General features: G+C 43.1%; 2 protein-coding genes across 3 annotated transcripts; both read right to left on the reverse strand.

The window, feature by feature from the left end:
• Positions 1-469: 469 nt before the first annotated feature.
• Positions 470-10364, reverse strand: LOC106659766 (fatty acid synthase-like). Its single transcript, XM_023457903.1, has 13 exons — positions 9628-10364; positions 8433-8915; positions 7480-8198; positions 7181-7391; positions 6955-7115; positions 4588-6892; positions 4175-4520; positions 3248-4009; positions 2964-3163; positions 1710-2887; positions 1378-1632; positions 1045-1296; positions 470-966 (listed from the first exon to the last, which is right to left on the reverse strand). The coding sequence occupies exons 1-13, from the start codon at positions 9815-9817 to the stop codon at positions 826-828; spliced, it is 7203 nt and encodes a 2400-aa protein (XP_023313671.1). The 5' UTR covers positions 9818-10364; the 3' UTR covers positions 470-825.
• A 1491-nt stretch (positions 10365-11855) lies between these two features.
• LOC106659765 (citron Rho-interacting kinase-like) lies at positions 11856-19341 on the reverse strand. 2 transcript variants are annotated; one of them, XM_023457901.1, is made up of 17 exons: positions 19102-19341; positions 18217-18478; positions 17893-18137; positions 17369-17767; positions 17164-17296; positions 16532-17061; positions 16206-16433; positions 15816-16136; positions 15448-15670; positions 14899-15129; positions 14347-14816; positions 13833-14270; positions 13084-13436; positions 12845-13005; positions 12448-12660; positions 12128-12383; positions 11856-12048 (listed from the first exon to the last, which is right to left on the reverse strand). In XM_023457901.1, the coding sequence occupies exons 1-17, from the start codon at positions 19123-19125 to the stop codon at positions 11934-11936; spliced, it is 4602 nt and encodes a 1533-aa protein (XP_023313669.1). In that variant the 5' UTR covers positions 19126-19341; the 3' UTR covers positions 11856-11933. The 2 variants fall into 2 exon arrangements, with proteins under 2 accessions (XP_023313669.1, XP_014237931.1); XM_014382445.2 differs by having other exon boundaries at positions 17369-17815.
• Between the last annotated feature and the right edge of the window lie 929 nt (positions 19342-20270).

The raw sequence follows: 20270 nt of genomic DNA on the forward strand, positions 1-20270 counted from the left end.
CGATTCATTAAAAAGAACATTTGTACTATTATATATGTTACTGCAATGCGAGCGAAGTTTACTAGTGTCAAGGGTTGCCGCCGGATGCTCGAGGCGATACATTAGCATAGAATGCAGAAGCGATCGAGCGACGGTCAAGTTTTTTTTCTTCATTTAATAATTTCATGAACGATATTCGTAATCGTACGATTTCGTAAAACATTAGCAGTTTATAATAAAATATATTTAATTTTATTAGTTTCTAAGTAAATATATAACGTTGCTCGCATTTGTCAACGAACTGTGAATAAAGTTTTACGTAAAATACTTACAAACTGTTCGACGCTACTGGTGCGCAAGTCAAACCTTCTATCTTTCGTAGATGAAATAATCGCTGCTGAATATTTTCCGTGGTAGTTTCAAAAATGTCAAATCTTTTAGGATCGATGCGGGGGAGAAAATGCGGGCAAATATAATGAACGCTAAAATATACTAAAAATTACTTAGTTTATTACTCATATGTTTACACGTTACGCTTATTGTGATAAAAAATGTGAAATGTACCCTTCCAAAAATGTTTTATAGCAAACGCTGATCCGAACGATCAAAAATCGCTTATAAATATAGTCTATTGCTTTTTTTAAGTTTAATCATTATTTTTACAAGTGCTTTATCGTCGACCATTTATTATATAGTCGGCATTGATTAATTCACAGTTCTCATACTGTCATTTTGAGCTTGATTATCTTCAAGAATTACATTATTGGTTCCTAGTTTATATCAATATTTTTTTTTAACTACGTTGGTTACTACGGTGTATAATGCTGAATTCCTTTTTATTTTTGTTTACTTATCCATGATGGTATTTTTGAACGCTTGCGCGTCCTCTATGGAGTCTCCGTTGATGGCCTGGGATATTTTCTCGTTGTCCAGCATGGTCACGTGATTGCCCGGCACGTAGTGAACTTGCACTTTGTCCGTGGTCAGCTGAAATTAAAATATTATCATTATTTTCAAACTCTCGTTGACGATTTAGAAATTATTCATGAATGATCTTTTTTATACCTTCGATAATCCGTAATCCTCGAAATCCATTCTGACACTCGGTAAAGTCGGTTTTAGCAGCGTGATCGGTGACTTGATCGGCTTCACTTTGCTATTGGTATAATTTTCAATTGCCCTGATGCGGTTGTAAATGGCCGAGCAGAGTGCCTTTTGATTCTCGACCGTCATGGATAATTTTGAGGCTGGACACCGGTTAACGAACGCTTGGATTTTCTCTTCCCACGATTTGCATTTCGCCAAATCATCGTTGAGCTGATGAATTTATTGTCGTTAATATTTGTTTAAAAAATTCGATCAAACTTTATCCATCTTTATCGATAAATTATGAATTACTTGTAAACTATTGTCCGGATGAACGATATTGATCATAGCCATCAATGTGTGCGACTGCAGTTCCTCGTCGCTGTTGGCCGTTATCTGATTGCTCGTTATGACCTGCAACTGATCTGGCGCTCCGTCGATGAGTATCAATTGGCCGCTCATTCCTTGAGACTCGAGTTTTCTCACGATTTCGATGGCGATCAACGAACCGAACGAGTAACCTACTATAACGAAGTTTCTTCGTCCTTTACTTCTGTCGAGGACGTGCTGCAATTCAAAGGTTTTGGTTATCTCCAACTGATTCATATCCCTTAAAAAAAAAAATTATCGATCGATAAACTCACGGGTAAGAAATGATTCGCCATGTCGTAAACCGAGTCGTGAGCGGCGTTGCTCAGGCCCAACTGTAGACACGTGGCCGGAGCTTTGAGATTGGGCGCCAGATTGGTGAAAACGGAGCCCACGCCCTCGATACCGGGCACCAAGAAAATTTCACCCTGGCCCGTCTCCTCCTTCGTGCGTAGCCTCAGACAGACCTCGGGATTGAGATCGCCGTCGCCGATCAGACGCACCAGCAGCTTCATGCCCGTGAGAATTTCGCCCTCGGCCTGGCCGTCCGAGTCCGAGGCGTTTTCGCCCGCCGAACTGTCGACCGACATCTCCTTGAGCTTGGTGAAGTTCAGGTTTCTGATGTCGCCGGCCGTCAGAAATATCTCGAATTCTCGTTCCAGGGTCTGTTTGATCTCCACGGACATCATGGAGTCCATGCCGAGTTCCGCGAGAGACGTGTTCAAACTCACACCCTTCAGAGTCTTGAGACCCATAATATTGAGGACTGTATCGACGACGTTCAGCGCTCCCGAACCACCGGCTCGTTTTTCCGCGACCACCATACTCGCCACCACAGGCTTGTTTTGACGCATGAATCCGTCCAACTCTTGCAAACAAGATGATATCCTCTGCTGCAGAGTTCCACCGATGACCAGTTCCTTGTTGTCCTCCTGCATGTCGGCGACCAGACCGACGTCGCCCACGGCACCCCACTGGATCGCCAAGCCGGGCAGTCCCTCGGCGGCTCTCCTCTCGCAGATCCTCTCCATCACCGAGTTGGACATACCGTAATTGGTCTGACCGGCGTTACCGCGACCGCAGGACACCGACGAGAACACGACGAAGTTTCTCAAGGCCGGACACAGCTTCCTCGTCAGCAGGTCGAGATTCTTGGTCGCCCAAGCCTTGGACCTGAACGACTCCTCGAACGACTCGGCCGTCTGATTGTCCCACAGGGCGTCCTGAAGCACCACGGCGAGATTGAAGATGGCGTCCAGGGGCGCGACTTTGTTGGCCGCCTCGAGTATGGCTTGGCAGTCGTCGCGCTTCGAGGCGTCCTTGCCCGCGATCACGACCACTCGAGTGCCGTAGCTCTCCCACAAGCTGATGCGCATGCGCTGATAGCCGTTCTTGACTCCGCTGCGAGAGGTGACGACGAGGTTCTTGGCTCCTCTCAGAACCAGCCAGTCAGCTGCGAATTGAGATGTAGCACATTGTTAGTGTATCGTGTTGAATTGAATTAAAAAAAAAAATTTCTTATATTGTACCAAGTTCAAGACCGAATCCTCCGAGACCACCCAATATGAGGTAACTCTTGTCTGGCAAACAGTAATAGCGCGGTATAGCCAAGGCCACTTCGCTCTTTGCCTCATTATCCTCTCTCATTTTAATCACGACTTTGCCTATGTGTTTTCCAGCAGCCATGTAACGGAAAGCTTCTTCAATTTGATCTTTTTCAAACACAGTTCTACATTTTGGGGAATTGAATACGATAAGTATTACAAATTGTTTTAGTACGACTTATATAATAAAACAGTATCGACCAAGCTACCTGACTAAAGGTTTGACCGCTCCGCTCTTCAAGCCTTGCTCGAGCAGCTTCTGCACCACCTGCTTATCTTCCTTCTCTCTAACAAAAACGGCGTCCAACATCACCCCGTGGAAGCTGATCTCCTTCAAGAACGCCTGCATACCCAGTGGATTGTTGGCCGACAAGTCGAACTTTCCGATCTCGAGGAAACGTCCACCCCACGCCAGACAATTGACGGAAGCCAGAAGCTTCTCCTCGGCCAAGCTGTTCAGCACGATATCCACTCCTCGGCCCTTGGTCTCTCGGGCGATCATCTGCTCGAAGCTGGTGTCGCGCGAGTTGCCGATGTGACTCTCGGGGATCTGGGGGAAGTGCTCGCGAATGAAGCGACGCTTCTCCGGGGTGCCGACCGTGGTGAAGACCTCGCAGCCCTCGTGCAGGCACAGATTGATGGCGGATTGACCGACGCCACCGGAGCCCGCGTGAATCAGCACCTTGTCGCCTCTCTTCATTTTACCGCTGACGTATAGAGCGTAGTAGCAGGTACCGTAGACGCACGGTATCGTAGCGGCGTCCTCCAAAGTCCAGGATTTCGGAATTTCCCAGGACAGATGTCGGTCGGCGATGGCCACGTTGGCCAGAGCTCGACTGGGTATCATTCCCATGATGCGTTTGCCGGCTTGATCGATGCCACTGTACTCGATACCGATGACGTGCTCCTGATCTTGTCTGGTCTTGCAGACCGCCTCGATGGCTAGTTTACCGGAAGCGAGCATGACGTCTCTGAAGGGGTTAAATTTATACATAAGAGTGATTCCTGTTTAAAATGAGCTGCCGGGAATCCACGTGGAAATCCATGAGAAATCCACGTGTATTCCATCTTTTTTCATTTGGATTTTCACGTAAAAATTCAGTTGTTCGTTTTAAATAATGGATGTAAGCCCATACTTGAAATTGATCGACGCGTAGAAGATGTTGACGAGATCCGGATGCCTGGATCCCTTCTGGATCGGGCCCTCGAGCCAAGCCAACGACGACAGATCTCCGCGAACCAGCTGACTGGCCAGCGCGTGTCTGACCGGTTCCCGCTTGGGCGTCGGAAGCGGCAAGTGACGGTAGGAGCCCCAGACACCGTTCTCGCGCAGCACCGACACGGCCAAGTCCTTGTCCAAGTGGCGCGCGTACATGGGATTCGTGAGCGAGAACGGCGGAGCTTTCGGGTCTTGAATGAGAAGGCCACGGACCAGTTCACCGCCCGGTTCTTGTCTCAGACAGTTTACCAAACCCATCAGACCTGCGAAAAATCGGTATGTAATTGGAGTCTTTTTAGGTATAGTGATGCTATGTTAAGAATGTATTACCATTTTCAAAGTCTCCTTGACCCACGTACAAAATCCTCGTTGATGGATTTTCGGATTCTTGCTGCATCGTCTTCTTCATGTTCTCGACCCAATCGAAGTTCTGGTTATTGACCTGTACGACGACAGTTTTTTCCGGTACCTTCGTACGATTTTTCAGCAGCATGAATATCTCCTTTCCGTACGATTTCTCCAATATCACATCCAAACCATGAGATTTAGCCAATTCGTCGATATTTCTCACTTGTGCCGATTCCCGGGTCAGAATGAAGCCACCTTCTTTCAGAGATTGCTGAAGCATCGCCAATTCGTCGGCCTTTTCTTTGGTCAATAAATTGTGACCGATCGCCAGTAGAGCATTCAAATCTGGGTTTATCTTTTTCACGTCTCCTATCAACACGTTCGAAGGGAGAGATCCAGCCTCGAGTTTTTTTTTCGGTCCATAAATCGTAACCTCTGCTTGAATCAACGGCATATCGCCCAACGCCTCGGCAAGCCAAGGCGACAGCAGATCCGTCGGCGATACCTCGTTGTCGATGTCCAGCAGCTCGACCGTCTTCACCTTCACGCCGAAGTTGTTCTCCATGCAGAGATGCGTCGACAGCCGCGAGATCTCGCGCAGAGTCAGACTGGCTCGGTCGTGATGGGCGACGAATCTGTACTCCTCGAGCACGGGCTCGCCCGCGGGCTTCTTGCGGGCGATCGCGCTCGCCTGCAGACCGCGAATCTCCACGCCGCCGCACGCGATCACGTCGTAGACCTTGTCCGTGTAGACCGGCAAGTCTTTCTCGAGTTCGCCGAATTTGAAGTCGCCGAGGTGGGCCTTGGTGTCGATGACGAGTTTCTTGATCGAGATGGGGACGAAGAGGCCGCGCGTGTCGACGCCGAGAATCTGCATCTGCAGCATGTTGTCCATGAAGGCGACCCAGTTGTTGGCCCAGGAGATGTGGCCGTAGGAGCCGGTGACCGTCGAGCTCTTGATGCTACGGAACAGTCCGGAATAGTGATATCCACGGAGTCTCAGCTCCTTGTACACGTCGCGACTGCTCATGGTCTCCTCCTCCTGCTTAAGCGAGCCGAAGTCGACGTTGATCTTCTCGGCCTCGGGATTGCTGCAGACACGCACGTGACCGGTCACGACGGCGACGCCGCCCTCCACGACCTCGAATCTGCCCGTGCCCTTCTGTATCATGAGCGTGAACTCGATCTCACCCTCCTTCGGGATATTGGTGGCGCGCAAAAATTTGATGTCCTCGAACACCACCGAGACCTCGGTGTGCAGCTCGCCGTGCATCATGCCCAGCGTCTCCCAGACCAGATTCAGATAGCCCGTGGCGGGGAACAGATTTCTTCCGTCGATCACGTGACCGGCCATGTGCTCGTAATCGGCGTCGCTCAGCGCCACCTTCACCGTCCTCTCGCCCGACGAGATCTTCTGCTGGGACTTGTACGAGGTCACGTACCAGTCGTCCGAGTGCTCCCACCTGATCAGCGGTGCTATCATCTGAGTCGAGCGACTCACCGGGTACTGGACGTGGGGATAGAGCTTGTCCAGCTGGAAGTGAAGGCCGACGTTGAAGAGCTTGCCGAGGGCTTGCAGGAGAAACTCGGTGTTGTTGGCGTGTCCGCGCTGAGTCAGTGGAATATTGGTGACGCTCGAGTGGAGCGAGCGACGAATGATGGCCTGGAGCAGTCCGTGTGGGGCTATCTCGATGGTGATGGCGTCCTTCGGGATAAAGGCCGAGGTCTCCTCGAACAGGACCGAGCTCAGCAGATTGTTCGTGTGGTACTCGGGCGAGGAGTACTTGGCCGCCTTGGTGTCCCACTTCTCGATGGGCACCGAGGTACTCAGCCACTTCTCGCTTCTCGGCTTCGGATTGGGAATGACTTTTTTCAGATACTCGAGGAGCTTGGCGCCCGCCGGGGCTATGTGCTTGCTGTGGTACGGAATGTTGCTGCAGGCCACCTCGCGGGCGAAGATTTTTTTGGCCTGGAGATCGGCCACGAAAGCCTTCATCGCCTCGGCGGGACCGCTGACGGTCGAGCTCTCGGCGGAATTGTGGCAGGCTATCTCGATGTCGGCTGGACACATGGGCTTGAGTTTCTCGTAGCCGAGGCCGACGGCGGCCATCGAGCCGCGGATTATGTTGGCCTCCAGGGAAGCCTTGCCACGGGAGTAAGCCGAGAGGATCATTTGCTCGGCGGTGAAGCAGCCGTCGGCGTATGCGCAGCCCAGCTCGCCGACCGAGTGGCCGATGATGTTGTCGGGGACGATACCGATCGCTCGCAGGATGTCGACCAGACCGATCTGCGAAAGTTCCGAGGTGTTTTGTTTTGACGGAAAAAAAGGGTGAGTTTCGAAATACGTACCTGCACGGCAGCGATACCGACGAACGAGTTCAAGATATTATCGAAAGCCGTCTTTTCCTTGTTGGTGATCACATGATAGATGTCGATGCCGTTCGGCTTGAGAACGGCGTCGCACTTCTTGATGGCCTCGGCGAAGATCGGTATTTGAAGCAGCGCTTCGCCTGTATAGAAAAATTTCGATTTGAATTCATAGATAAAACGCCTATGGTAAAAATGATATTCTTACCCATTCCGGGCCACTGAGAACCCATTCCCGAGAAGACGAACCAGATGGGTCTCTTGGAGCCAGCGGCCGCTTGGATCTCTCGGATGGGTTTCTCGGTGACACCCTTGGCCGGCAGAATGGTGTAACCTCGATAAAGATTGCCGTTGATCTCGTCCGAGTGGATGTCGTGCAGGAGTCTCACGTACTCGACGTCCACCGGTTTACTTTCTAGCTGTGAAAGGAGAGGAGTAAATAGCATTACCGTAAACAATACTGCTGCTTCCTAACGTGGATATTTTTTAATTCAAGGGTCAGCTCACATCTTTCAGGATGACGTCGACCGCCTCCTCGGTACGACCGGTGATGGCCACGAGACGCGGCAGATCGTCGCGCGGTGCGCCCCTGTTGACCTTGAGCTTGGGATTGGACTTGAGGAGCACGTGGGCATTGGCGCCACCGAAGCCGAAGGCCGAGATACCGGCGTAGCGAGCCTTCCAACGGGTCGGCTCGGCGATGACCTTGATGCGTCCGTCGACGAGCGCCTGGATGTCCTGACGCGGCGTCTTGAAGTGCAGATTGGGCGGTATCACGCCGGTCTCCATGGACATGATGACCTTGGCCACCGACACAATGCCGCTCGCGGGCTCGGTGTGGCCGAGATTCGTCTTGATCGAGCCGATCAGCAGGGGATCCTCCTTGGTGCGCTCCTCGCACAGGGCGCTGTCGATGGCGTTCACCTCCTCGGGGTCGCCGACTCTGGTGCCGGTGCCGTGAGCCTCGATGTACTCCACCTCCTTGGGTGGTATTCCGCACTCCAGATAAAATTCCTTCAATAAAACTGTCTGCATGCGGCACGATGGGAAAGTGACGCCCTGCTCCTTGAAGCCGTCGCAGTTGAGCTTGCCGTGGACCAGAGTGGCGTAGATGCGCTTGGCGTCCTTGGACTTTTGCAGGAAGGCCACGGCCATGGACTCGCTGCGCACGTAGCCGTTGGCCGACTCGTCGAAGGTCTTGCAGCGGCCGTCGGTAGACAGTACGCCTAAAAAAGATATTGATCGAGATTTTGCAATTTTCCGGGCAGATTCTAAATACTGTAAGAAAAATTACTATGTTCATAGTAACCAAAATATATAATCAAAAAGTATCGTAAAAATGATTACATTTTTTTACATAGTATAGTTGGTTATGAAATAGTAGTTTTTATGATAATTTCAGATACAATGAACTTGGTAATTTTTTTTCGGAATAATAAGAAAAATGATGCCAATCTCACCGAGCTTGAAAAATTGCATAGACACAAACGGATGCAGACAAAGATTGCCCCCACCCACCAGGGCCGTATCGCACAGACCCTCTTTGATGGCCCTGTAAGCGTGCTCGAAGGCGTACATACTCGAGCTGCAGGCCGTGTCGATCGTGTAACTCGGCCCGGTCACACCCAGCCAGTACGAGATCCTGTTGGACAACATGGAACGGGCGCAGCCGGTGATACCGAATCCGTTGACCTGAAGCTTCTCGTAGAACCAGGTCTTCTCGGACTCGGAGAAGCAGGCCCCGACGAAGACGCCGCACTTGGTGCCTCGGATCGCGCGCGGATTCACGCCAGCGTCGATGAGGGCCTCGTAGGCGTGCTCGAGGAACATGCGACACATCGGGTCCATGGTGTGCGCCTGCTTGAAGTGCACCCCGAAGAAGAGCGCGTCGAACTTCTCGACGTTGTTGATCTTGCCCGTGCGCTGCGGGATCTCCGGATGATCTGCGCGGGGGTGCGGATGATACGAAACATTATTTTCATTGTATTTTCTTTTCTTTTTCTTTTCATTTAGGGGGATTTTTTTAGCAATTTCAGCGAGGAGGATAATGTGACGAACGAGTGTAAAAAAATTTGGAAAAAAAAGAAAAAAAAATTTCCACAAAACTCCGTGAGTTCGATTTCAATACGGACGAGCGAGAGTGAATATTTTTACATTTCAAATGTTTGGAAAACAATACTCGCCTGAAATGTCTCGGTTTCACACAAAATTGGTAATTTTTCGAATACATGAAAATTTCGTGAAAATTATTTTTATCTTTGGAACCGATGTATAAATTTCATTTATTATCTAATTATGAGTTTTCAATTATTCAATTATTGGTTCATTGTCAAATTTATAGCTTTTTCTTGCATAGTCCTTTGTTCCAAAATTTTCGTGCCACTTCGAGAAATTAATCAAATAAGCAATAATAATCGTCTCGTGCAGAATTAGACTCATAAAAAATTCATCGTCGTTTGCGAAATTACGAAAGTATTATGAAAAGTTTCATTTTGCGCTCTACACGAGACCATATTGCACGTGTATGAAAGCTGGCTCGCAGCATAGCTCGCGTGCATTTGCATCCCTGAAATTACATAAGCTCCGCGCTCGCTCGTTCGTTTTCTTCGGTTTTTATTTTTCTTTTCTTCGTAAATGCCTTTTTGTCAGCCTTACCTAATTTCCATCGGCGATCGTCATCGGTCACCAGATCGACCTTATTCATGAGATTCTCGTAGAGCTCGTTGCAGTTGTTGGAGTCGGGAAATCTTCCGGCTATGCCGCTGATCACGACCTCGTCCTCGGGGGCGACGGGGGTAACTTTTCTGGGACGGATGTCCGGATCTTCCAGCCATTTCTTCGACATGATGCTCAATAAACACTTTGTCTAATTTTAAAAGTTCAAAACGACAATTTTGACAGTCTCGTATCACACAATCAGACAATTTTCTGTCCTTCCTCGCAAATATACAATCAATGTCACCAAATTAAGGAACAATTTAGAAAAAAGAAGTAGCAGTAATTGCCGTGGAGCACCAAAACCACACTGATGTTGTTATATATGTCTATATATCACGCAAGCTTTCGACCCATGAGAGTTGACTAATATCGGGGGTACATTTCACTTCTCGGCCGAAAAAAAAATAATTAATCTCTAATAATATTATCCTCCGTCCCCAAAGTTTTCGTCGCGACACACTTGTTGTTAATGATTATAAACCGAATCGCGCGGAAGCCAGCAGGTACTTTTATAACTGCGTTTTCTCCCACCTGTCACACACGCGTATATTGTACGAACGTTGCATTTGCGCTTTGCTGTCAATATATCACACTCTACATATAGGAGTTTTTCGCGTACATATAGCCGTCTATGTGGGTAAAGCTCAGAGCCGCGCGCGCGCTACCTGCCTGACGCTGCTTTGTAACGACGTTTGTCCAAGGTTCGCTCTCGGTTTTCTCGCGCGAGATTAGCGCGCGTGCCTGCCTCTTTCTTAGCCGTCGAGAGAACGTCGAGAGCGAAGCTTGTTTGCAAAACTATAAAAAAAATCGCTTTTTCTCCTTATTTTTTCTCAATTGCAAATGGTAAGTACGTAGCAGCGCAGTAAGAATTGTTTAACATCGGTAAGTGAGGTCATAAACGGAGAGCTCTCTGCTGCGCGGGTACTTTTTTTTTTGTTGCCCGCGTTCGGCGTTATTTTGGAATAAATTTGTTATAAATTTTAGGCATCGATGCCTAGCTTCGTTTATGCTAAAGACGACGTGTTATTTGTAAAATATTAACATTTTTGTTCGAGACATTTGTTGCGACTCCGAATACAAACTTTTCCGAGAAATGCAGAGTAGCAGTTATGCATTATTGAGGTGTTTGGTAAACGCGTGATATCTCGCCACTCAAAAAGGCAACAAAGCTCGCGCATCTAATTTGAGCATCGAAGCTTTTGTTAAGCGATCGATTCCCATTACCAAGTTTATCAGAATATTCTTGCAACCTTATGGCAATTTCAAAGATGTCATATCTCTTTTTTTGCTGCATGATTTACGAAATCATTTTAGAATTTACGAGCTGTGCAATTTGCATTAACGCTTGCAAACAATTTCACTTTGACGCACGAGGAAAGAGCATCTATCAGAATTATTCAAATACTTCGACGCTGCTCTGTTGCTTTTCTAATTCATGACACTAACGACAGCGATACAAAGTTTCAAAATTACGTTCTCTCTCATTGGCGCAGAAAAAAACATCGCCTATATAGACTATACAGCAGTCGCGATTCGGGCAGCAATAGTATTGGCGTTTTTCGCATGCTCTTGAACGAACGAACGTCGCGTGCAGTTGTATTGTCCATAGTGTCAAGGGTTGCCGGATGTGGCTTGATTTGAATTTTGTATGCAGCGCATGTATGCGCCAGCGGAGCTCGCGCTGTCGAAAATTTCGACAATGCACGGCTCATTGAATAAAATCTTGCCTAAAATCGCTCGATTTGTTTGGCGAAGCCTAATGCGTTGTTGAGGGCAATTTTATTTCTATTCCGAAGCTAATAAGTTGGGCCGAGCTCGTTTGCTGAAAAAAAAGTAGTTAAAGGATTTTACGTAAGAACGATTATAATTCAAACAAGTGCATTTGAAAATGGAAATAAAACTTACATATGAGAATTTTAAACGTATTGTAAAAAATGTAGCGAGAGTGTCAAGTTGGAAAAACCCGATATTATTAAAATTTCTTTTGATTGTTAATTTCGCATCGCGTTACTGCTCCTATCAGAAGAATATACATAAATTATTGTAATATACAGGTAAAATTAATCAAATATTTTTATATAAAATCCATATATTTCCTACCAAGTTCATCTTATTTAATTACATCAATTATTAATTTATAATTTAAATGGATGATATATTAACAGATGCAACAATTTGTACAAAAAAGTCATATAAATTAAACATAAACTAAGACTATTTAATTAACTATATGAGTATAATAGTTATTTGTTAAATGAATTGGCAAAATGAACTGACTTTTTGCCTTGTCCATCAAGAACTTCCATGAGACTTGATGTAAAACTAAATTCGGACGAAGAACTGTCATCATTTTGAGACCTAAAAATATGAAAAAAATAATATTTATTCAAGCTTTCAAATTTTGCAACGATAAAATAACTAAATTTATTTTTCTTACAGTGAATCAAGACTAGTCATGCTACCACTGTTAGTCTGTGCATTTGAAACTCCTTCGATTTTCAAAACTTCCAAAATTGAATTAACTGTCGATATATAAATACCGCGAGGTCCAGCTAATCCTAAAAATCTAGGATTGTTAAGTTCCATTATACTTCTCTCAGTTGGCGACGACGGAGATTTAAATGCCTTTCCGTCAATTTTGATTATCTCAACAGATGTAAAATGTACAATGAAGATGTATGGTTTCCGATAGGCTGAAATCAGAATATTAAGATTACTATGATGATTATTCAATTGTTTCATCATTGATGTACTTACCAAATGCAAAAGGTAAATGACTCCAAGTTGGATCTACGCCACGGGTTCGTTGACCGTGTTCATTAACAAAAACGCCGAATTCGTTATAGCAGAGCAAGAGTTCAACGTTCTTAGAATTACCCGACACATTGAGGACGTGTACGGGGAAGATGCCAAGTTTGGCAACACCACATATCGCAGCTTTCACTGAGCTGTCGTCTTCCTCGGGAAATTCTGTAATCGGTATAATACAACGATATAAGCTTATTTTGAATAATTAAATGAATTGAATTAAATTTCGTTCAATGCCAAGTTGAAAATTTGCATGTTGCATTTTTTCTTTGTATATCGATAGACTTTTGAGGAATTTGAATTGATAATCTTTTGATAATACATTATAATATATTTTATATCATACCGTCAATACTGTAATCTTTGATGTCAATTTGGAAGAATTTATGACATCCGACAATGAGTAAATTATTTACGAACAGGGCGCAACTGCAAGGGTCCTGCGTCTCAAGTTCTCTGACTGTGATGAATTCTCCGGATTCTTCAGTGTTATTCCACTTAAGTAAACTGTAGTAGGAAAAATTTTGCTTTTTATAACATATTCACACAAAGAAATAATGGAGTAGAAAGTACAAAGAAACATACATCACGTGACTGGCAGTAGCGGCACAAAGCATGTCACCCTGAATTTGATAAAGGTGGCAACTTTCTGACCCGGTAAGTACAGTTTTAGTTGTGATAGCTGGTCTTGAACATTCTGCAGCTAATGCATTGCTACGAAGTTGACGTAAATCGCATGTAACTAGCTGCCGGTCCTCACCGGCAATCATTAATGCTTGGCCAATTTGAGGATGTAAAGTTAACTGATAGACTTTTTTAACGCCACGAATTGCTGTTAGACATTTCGACTTGCCAATTTTGTACGAGAAAAGACCTTCTTCTGCTCCGAAAAGTAATACGTTATCTTCTTCCAATTCAACCGCAGTATTAAGATCCAACTAATAATTAAAAATTTTGCTCGTTATTGAATATGTTGGAGGTATACATTTTTAAGAGAGAATTGTAACATTTTTTTAGAAAAATCGTATGTCTAAACTGCACTAAAAATATTTAACTGCAAACGATGTAAACATTTGTCAGTAAAATAAATTTAGTATTCTGCATTCACGAAGTTCCGGCTCAAATCATTACGAAGACTGAGTAACCGTGACCTTTTCACCCGTAAAAATTAACTCCCAACTGTGATGTAAATGGTTTATATTTTGACGAGTGAGGTCAATGTTGTTTTATAGAATAATATTAGCTTATTATTTTAATAAATTCACTTATTTGAATGTATCAAATTTTTTTCAACAAACGTTTCCATGAATTAGATATAACATTTTGTTATTTACCTGTCGCTTTTCAAGCCGAACGATTGTTTGGAACTTCTCAGTTTTTCCAGCTCTACTAGACCATGTCCTTAGAGCTTTTAGCCAATTTTTCTTATCTAGTTGACTTAATGCCATTATGTCCAATCGAGAATTAGGCCAACACGTTGTCGCTGATTTTGATTCAAGTCTTAAAATAAAAGGCATATCGGACTTGGCAGTACCAAGAACATCAGCCACTTGTACATGTTCGCTAACGATAAAACCGTCTTTCTCCGACAGATCTAATTTTGAAATCGGTGACATTGAAGAGTTCGTAGGTTCGTGTTCATATGTACACAGACAAGAACCTTCAAGTCGCAGGTATTTACGCTCCCAACCACCCTTATTGCGACTTGGAATTTTAACCCAACTTTCCATTAAGACTGAACTATCACTAGGTTTCTTCTGACAATCGGTATCCTGAAATAAGTTTGAGTGGTTAATTATACTTGATATAAAATAATTATTCATCATAATATTCAATAAATCAATTTACTCTTTCAGGGATGTTATCAGGCTCGTCAATAGCTAATGTTTGAACGCTACCGCCAAAACTGGATATGCTTTCGTTGCTACCTCTGAGATTCTTTGCTAGCTGTTTGCTGAATCCTCCCGGTAAACCACAATTGGCAGGAACAGCTACACTACATTTTAAGTGACACATTATTTGACATTCGCTGCATATGGCTGCTCGCTTTCCAAATTGTATCGATTCCGAGCAAGCAGTACATTTTCCAGTTCTCATTGGTAGGCTCATATTAAAACGATGCGGAATGTTGTGACGAATTCGTTGCATTGAATGTTGACGAGTGACAGAATTATTTTGTTCTGCATTGTTAGTTGTTTGTGATGTATGTTGTGGTTTTACAGGTGAAACTGGATTTGAATGAATAGGGGTTGTTGCTCTTGTAGCTTTTATTGATAATAATTGTTCTGTCAGCGTTTTTACTTTGGCTCTTTCGCTTTCTACGCAAATGAGATAATAAATTATGAATTAAAACTTTTTCTATCTATAGGGGATTTAAAAAATAAGAAATAATTAATGTACCTAGTTGATTTTCAAGTTCACGATAGCCAATTGGTAAAGCAGATGGATTAAGAGGTGGAACATTTTCCTTTTGTTTGCCAAATATTTTGTCGCATACACCCTTCTTCTTTTTCGCAGCTTCTTCAAGTTTCAACTGCAGATAGTCAATAAGTTTGGTTTGTTGCTGTTGAGTACTTCCAGATTTCATTTCACGCTCTTCGTAGAAATGACGCATGTCGTCGAGTACATCCTCTGTTAAAATTTGAAGAAAATATTGAATTGATAAACACTTAAAGAATATTTACTTAAGGAGATCCGTACCCCAGTCCAAAACTCAAAATTTTGATCCAGTTTTCTGAAACTTGTAGTGAATATTTCTCTAAATGGCTCTATGGCGACCTTAAAAATATCAAGATGAAGGTCGCCATAGAGCCATTTAGAGAAATATTCACTACAAGTTTCAGAAAACTGGATCGAAATTTTGATTTTTGAGCCGAGGTACCGATCTCCTTAATTTCAATACATTTCAATTTTAAAACCAAATTTAGTTATAATATAAAAAATAATTACCTAATTCCATAACGCGGTTTCGTAAATCTTGTCCGAGATCCACACTTTGTTGCAAATCCATAGCTAGTGATTCGTTTGCTTCTTTTAGCTCGTGTACTTTTGTAAGATACTGTGTACTTTCTTCTTTCACCATCCTAGCATCTGCTTTAGCTAGTTCAAGGCTTCTTCTCACTTCAGAAAGATCTAATTCTAACGCTCCACACTTTTCTTGAAGCTCAGCAACCTGTGTAGGGGAAAAATTAATACTTTGCTCATTCTCAACTCTACAAAGAAGAAATCAAGATAGGAAAGAAAAATATAAATAGTAATAGAGTAAATTTTAAAAATAGGAAAGTAAGAATAAACATATACAAGGATAAGAAAATTACCTGTTTGGTCAAGTGTTGAGTCATCTTTCGATATTGATCACGCTGCTGAACGAGTCCATTACGTTCCTCTTCGATGTCACTCGTTTCGGACTCTAAGCGTTCAACTTGCTTCTCTGCGCGCATTCGCATTGCTTTTTCTTTGTTCATCTCGTCTCTCGCTTCTCGTAATTTCATTTCAATCGTTTCAATATCTTTTTGAAGCTTCATTTTTTCTTGGATGAGGGTGTTCTCTCTTGTTTCATGATTACTCGTTAATTTCTCGTAATCGTTGAGTTGCTCTTCGAGTACAGAGCATGTCTCTTTCAGTAATTCAATATTCAGCTAAAGAAATAAAAATAAATGTTTCAACTCTATCATGCGATAAATTTTAGATAAAGAACGTATATTTACCTGATAGCCATTAGCTTCTTGCTGTAACTTTTCAACCTTTGCGTCAAGGTCGTTATTTTCTTCGTTAAATTTAGCGACGCGAACGGAAAGACGCTCTTTTTCGCTCTGTAAAGCATCATATCGATCTTGACTCGATCGCAGCTGTTTACGAGCCGAATCGAGTTCTCGCCTAAGTGATGCGCTCGAAGACTGCAGCTCTTCGACTTGTTTGTTAGCCTGTGTAAGAGCCTGAAAAATCATAAAGGCAATTTTAAAATTTCAATAAAACTTATGAATAATAACATTTAAAAAGTAAGTAGTATCTTAGTAGTAACTAGTATATTTACCCTTTGTGCTGAATCTGCTTGTAATTTATTTCTGGATGCCTCTCTTGTAACGTCGGCAAGTTGAGTTTTGATTGCTTCTAGTTCTTTCATGGCTTTCTTAGCCTTTTCTTCCTCATCTTTTATTTTGGTACTCAATCTTTCATATTGTTTTTGTTTTTCTGCTTGCAGATTCTTCAATTTTTCTTCAGCTGTTTTAGCTTCACGGGTAGCAATTCTTTTATCCAAGTTTGCATCATTAACCTCCTTTTCTTTTTTCCAAAGAGCTCTCTGAGCTTGTCTAGCTGCATCTCGGTCGGCCGCGGTTTCCTCTCGAGCAGTTTTGAGTTGTTCTTGTAAACTTTCAATTTGTTTTTCCAGACTTGTAATTTTAACAGTATCTTCTATATTCGAACCTGATCTTCTGTTCAGAGAAGAACGGCTTGGAAGTTGACCAGACTTGAGACTAGCATTTTCAGCTTCTAATTTAGCGACGCTCTGTTCAAAACGCCTGAGAAGTTCTTCAAGATTATTGACTTTCTTACCTTGCGCCTCTGTTGGTTAAAATTAATTTTTGTAATGAACAGTTTTACATATTTTATAAACGATAGCAGCTGTTGTAACAGCTGTAATTAGAATAGAAGAAAAAGATAGACCTTCTTTTTGAAGCGACTTTCTTAGCTGTTGTTCTAAAATATTTTTATCTTGCGTAGCTCTTTCAAGATTAGCTGAGAGAGTTTCATTTACTTCCATATTCATGATAGTTTCACTCAAATCTGTTTTTGTTGCCTATAATAAATAAAGATATTAATTTAGTATTGTTAAATGCAAATGTTACAAATAAAAATGGAACTGCCTTACTTCTAATTGTTGTTTTAATTGATTATTTTCCATAGTTATTCTTTCTATTTGCTCTTGTAGCGTTACAACCAATTGTTCCATACTACTTGCACTTTCAAGTTGTTGAGTTTTTTCTTGTAGTTGATGTTTAAGATTTTCAATTTCTGCATCTCGAGCTGGAATGGTTGCTTTAAGACTGCGCAGCTGTTCTTGACAATCTTTAAGTTCATTCTGATTAAATTCAAAAGCAACGTTCAGTCTTGAAAGTTTACATGTATTAGACTCCTCTTCTTTTCTCAGTTTAGATTCTAATTCTACATTTTTTGCAGTTTCTAATTCAAGCTTAGTCCTAAGTTCTGCTAACTGATTATGAGCTCTATTAGATATTTGTTCTAATTTGTTTTCTACGCCAACTTGACTCTGACGATTCAGTTCACGCATTTTGTTGAGAGATTCCTTGTATTGTACCTGAAAAATCATTCAATTACAACATTTTTTTCACGATTAATTGTTTTAATAGACAAATATATTTTTTTTAAATGAACCTGGAAAATTCTTAGTTTATCTAGCTCAGCATTGGCAGTGTTCAATTCTGTTTCCATCCTCTGCAACTTGGAGCTCATTTCATTATTACTTGTACATAGTTCTGTAATACGTACAGTCTGGGATTCAATATGTTTATTGAGTTGTTCAATTTTATCTTTTTCTGCATTTTCCCACTTTCTCTTAGCACTTTTTATAAGGTTCAATGCTTTTGATTCAAGTTCCTTTCTTTCTTGACGTTCTAAATCTGAAGTGTAATAAAAAATTATAATACTTTTCAGCTAAATTATTAGCTAATATAATTAATAAAAAATGTAATAACATACCTAAAGTACGTTTAACCCCTGCTAATTCAGTCTTTGTTGATACAAGCTCCCTTTCGAACTTATCCCTCTCTCTACTTGTGGTTTCAAGACGTTTGTTGGCATCTTCCAACTGATTTTCTAAATTGTTTCTTATTCTGTAGTTTGACTCAGCCTTGTCTTGAATCTTGAGCAATTTTTTTGACTGCTCCCTCACCTCCTCCAGCTCTTTCTTTTTATTTTCCATATGAATCTCCATTTCTATCTTATCTAATAATTTATTTGTCTTTGGAATGCAAGGAATCATGAAACATTTACAAAAAAAAAATACATAAACATTATGACAATGTAAATATTGACGATTGCACAGATTTTTCATTGACCAAAGAAATACTATTCAATGAAAAAAATGATGCCATTTTTAAATGTACAACTATCAAGAACCAACGGACATCGGATCCGGATGCGATGATAAAAAAGTTAGAACAAAAAAGTCTCGAAATATTAAATCCAAACCAAGCGCATATAACATTGCATACAATTCATGCGTACATTAAAAAATCACGTCGGGTACAGAGCAAAAAAAAAACCAGTTTCCCCGCCATCCCCGCGCCACGCAACTGTCGCATTCAGCATAGATTTTCTCCTTCGTTTATGTACGTTAAAAAAAAAATCAACACTCGCACTCGCGCGAGAATGCCATGCATCGAGATGAGAAATCCGGAGATCAATCAATATTTAAATCCTCTCACCATCGTGCAGCGATCCCTCTTTAACAGCCCTCCACACATTCACGTAAAACAATCGTATATGTACACAAACGTCATCGGCGTGTGTAAAAAGGCGCTAAAAAAAAAAGCTGCTCCCCGCAAGAGTTTGTATACACCGGTCGCCGCCACTGCTACTAACCTCGTATTTTCGAAGACAAGCCATGGTTATTTGCGTTAGATCGAGCCTCCGAATTGCAAAGGATTCGTCCTTCCGTTCGTTCGCCCTCGCTTGATTATCTCGTATCCCGAATTATCACTGGAAATTCACCGGAGTTTCAGAGTAGATCAGAAAATGCGCCGCGCGACATAGGCGCGCCACAACAGATATACGTTACTACACTGTATACTATGTTTCTATACACTATTGCAGGCAGCTGCAGCGGCACCAGCAACCGCTCAAACTCTCCGCGATGTTGTTGTAACGGTCGCTCGCCGGTGGGTCGTCGCCGCTCTGTGTGTGCGGCGCAATCCATATCTATATATGTATATCCTCCTGTGTGTGTGTATAGTTCGAGCGCGCCAATGCACGGCAGCGAAAACGATACGAAATTTCGAATTCACCTCGGCCGGTGGCGTTTCACGCGCTCTCATTGGTTGTGGTTCGTCGGTGTGCGTGTAGCGCGCACCACTACATTCAAAGTACACAGCGTGCAAAAGTTCGTTCGATCCCGCCGGTGCGTGTAGGTAAGAACGTTCGGTGACCGGTCACGCAGGAGTTCGTTGCACGAAATCGTTTCGAAGGCGCAGTTTTTTCGTCTCGATTCGAATCGACGTTCGGTTGTAAATGGACGTTGGAATAAGTTCGAGTTTTTGCAGTTTTTGGTTATCGGCGTTCGAGGTAGTGGTGATTCGTGTTGTTTCATACACAGTGCGGTTCATTATTTATTCGTGATTACAAAAAAAGTGCGTTATCTTAAGGACTTATTTACGGAATCATTAGAAAGGTTAATAAAAAGCCATCGATGAAAATCGATACGCAACTGTGCGACCGGCATTTTCTCCAGTGTAAACTATCCAAATAGAACCGATATAATTATGTACAAGTCGAAAGTGCCACCGTAGCGAAGATTAATGCAACATTAATGATAGCCGCGCGCGGCATCATAATAATAATTACCGGTTCCCGGCCGGCGCGAGAGATATTCAACCGCGTAAAGACGCTGCTGTAAGACGATGAAGACAAGCCTCGAGATGTAGCTACAAATTAATCCATCGGCTCGGCTACGCGACTGTGAGTACATAAACATGCCCCCTCGACTATAAATTAATGTGACATATTAAACGCTGATTTTCGACGACGACGACGAC

The sequence above is a fragment of the Trichogramma pretiosum genome, unplaced genomic scaffold, assembly GCF_000599845.2.
Source record: "Trichogramma pretiosum strain Unisexual culture from Peru unplaced genomic scaffold, Tpre_2.0 scaffold21, whole genome shotgun sequence".
Taxonomy (NCBI): domain Eukaryota; kingdom Metazoa; phylum Arthropoda; class Insecta; order Hymenoptera; family Trichogrammatidae; genus Trichogramma; species Trichogramma pretiosum.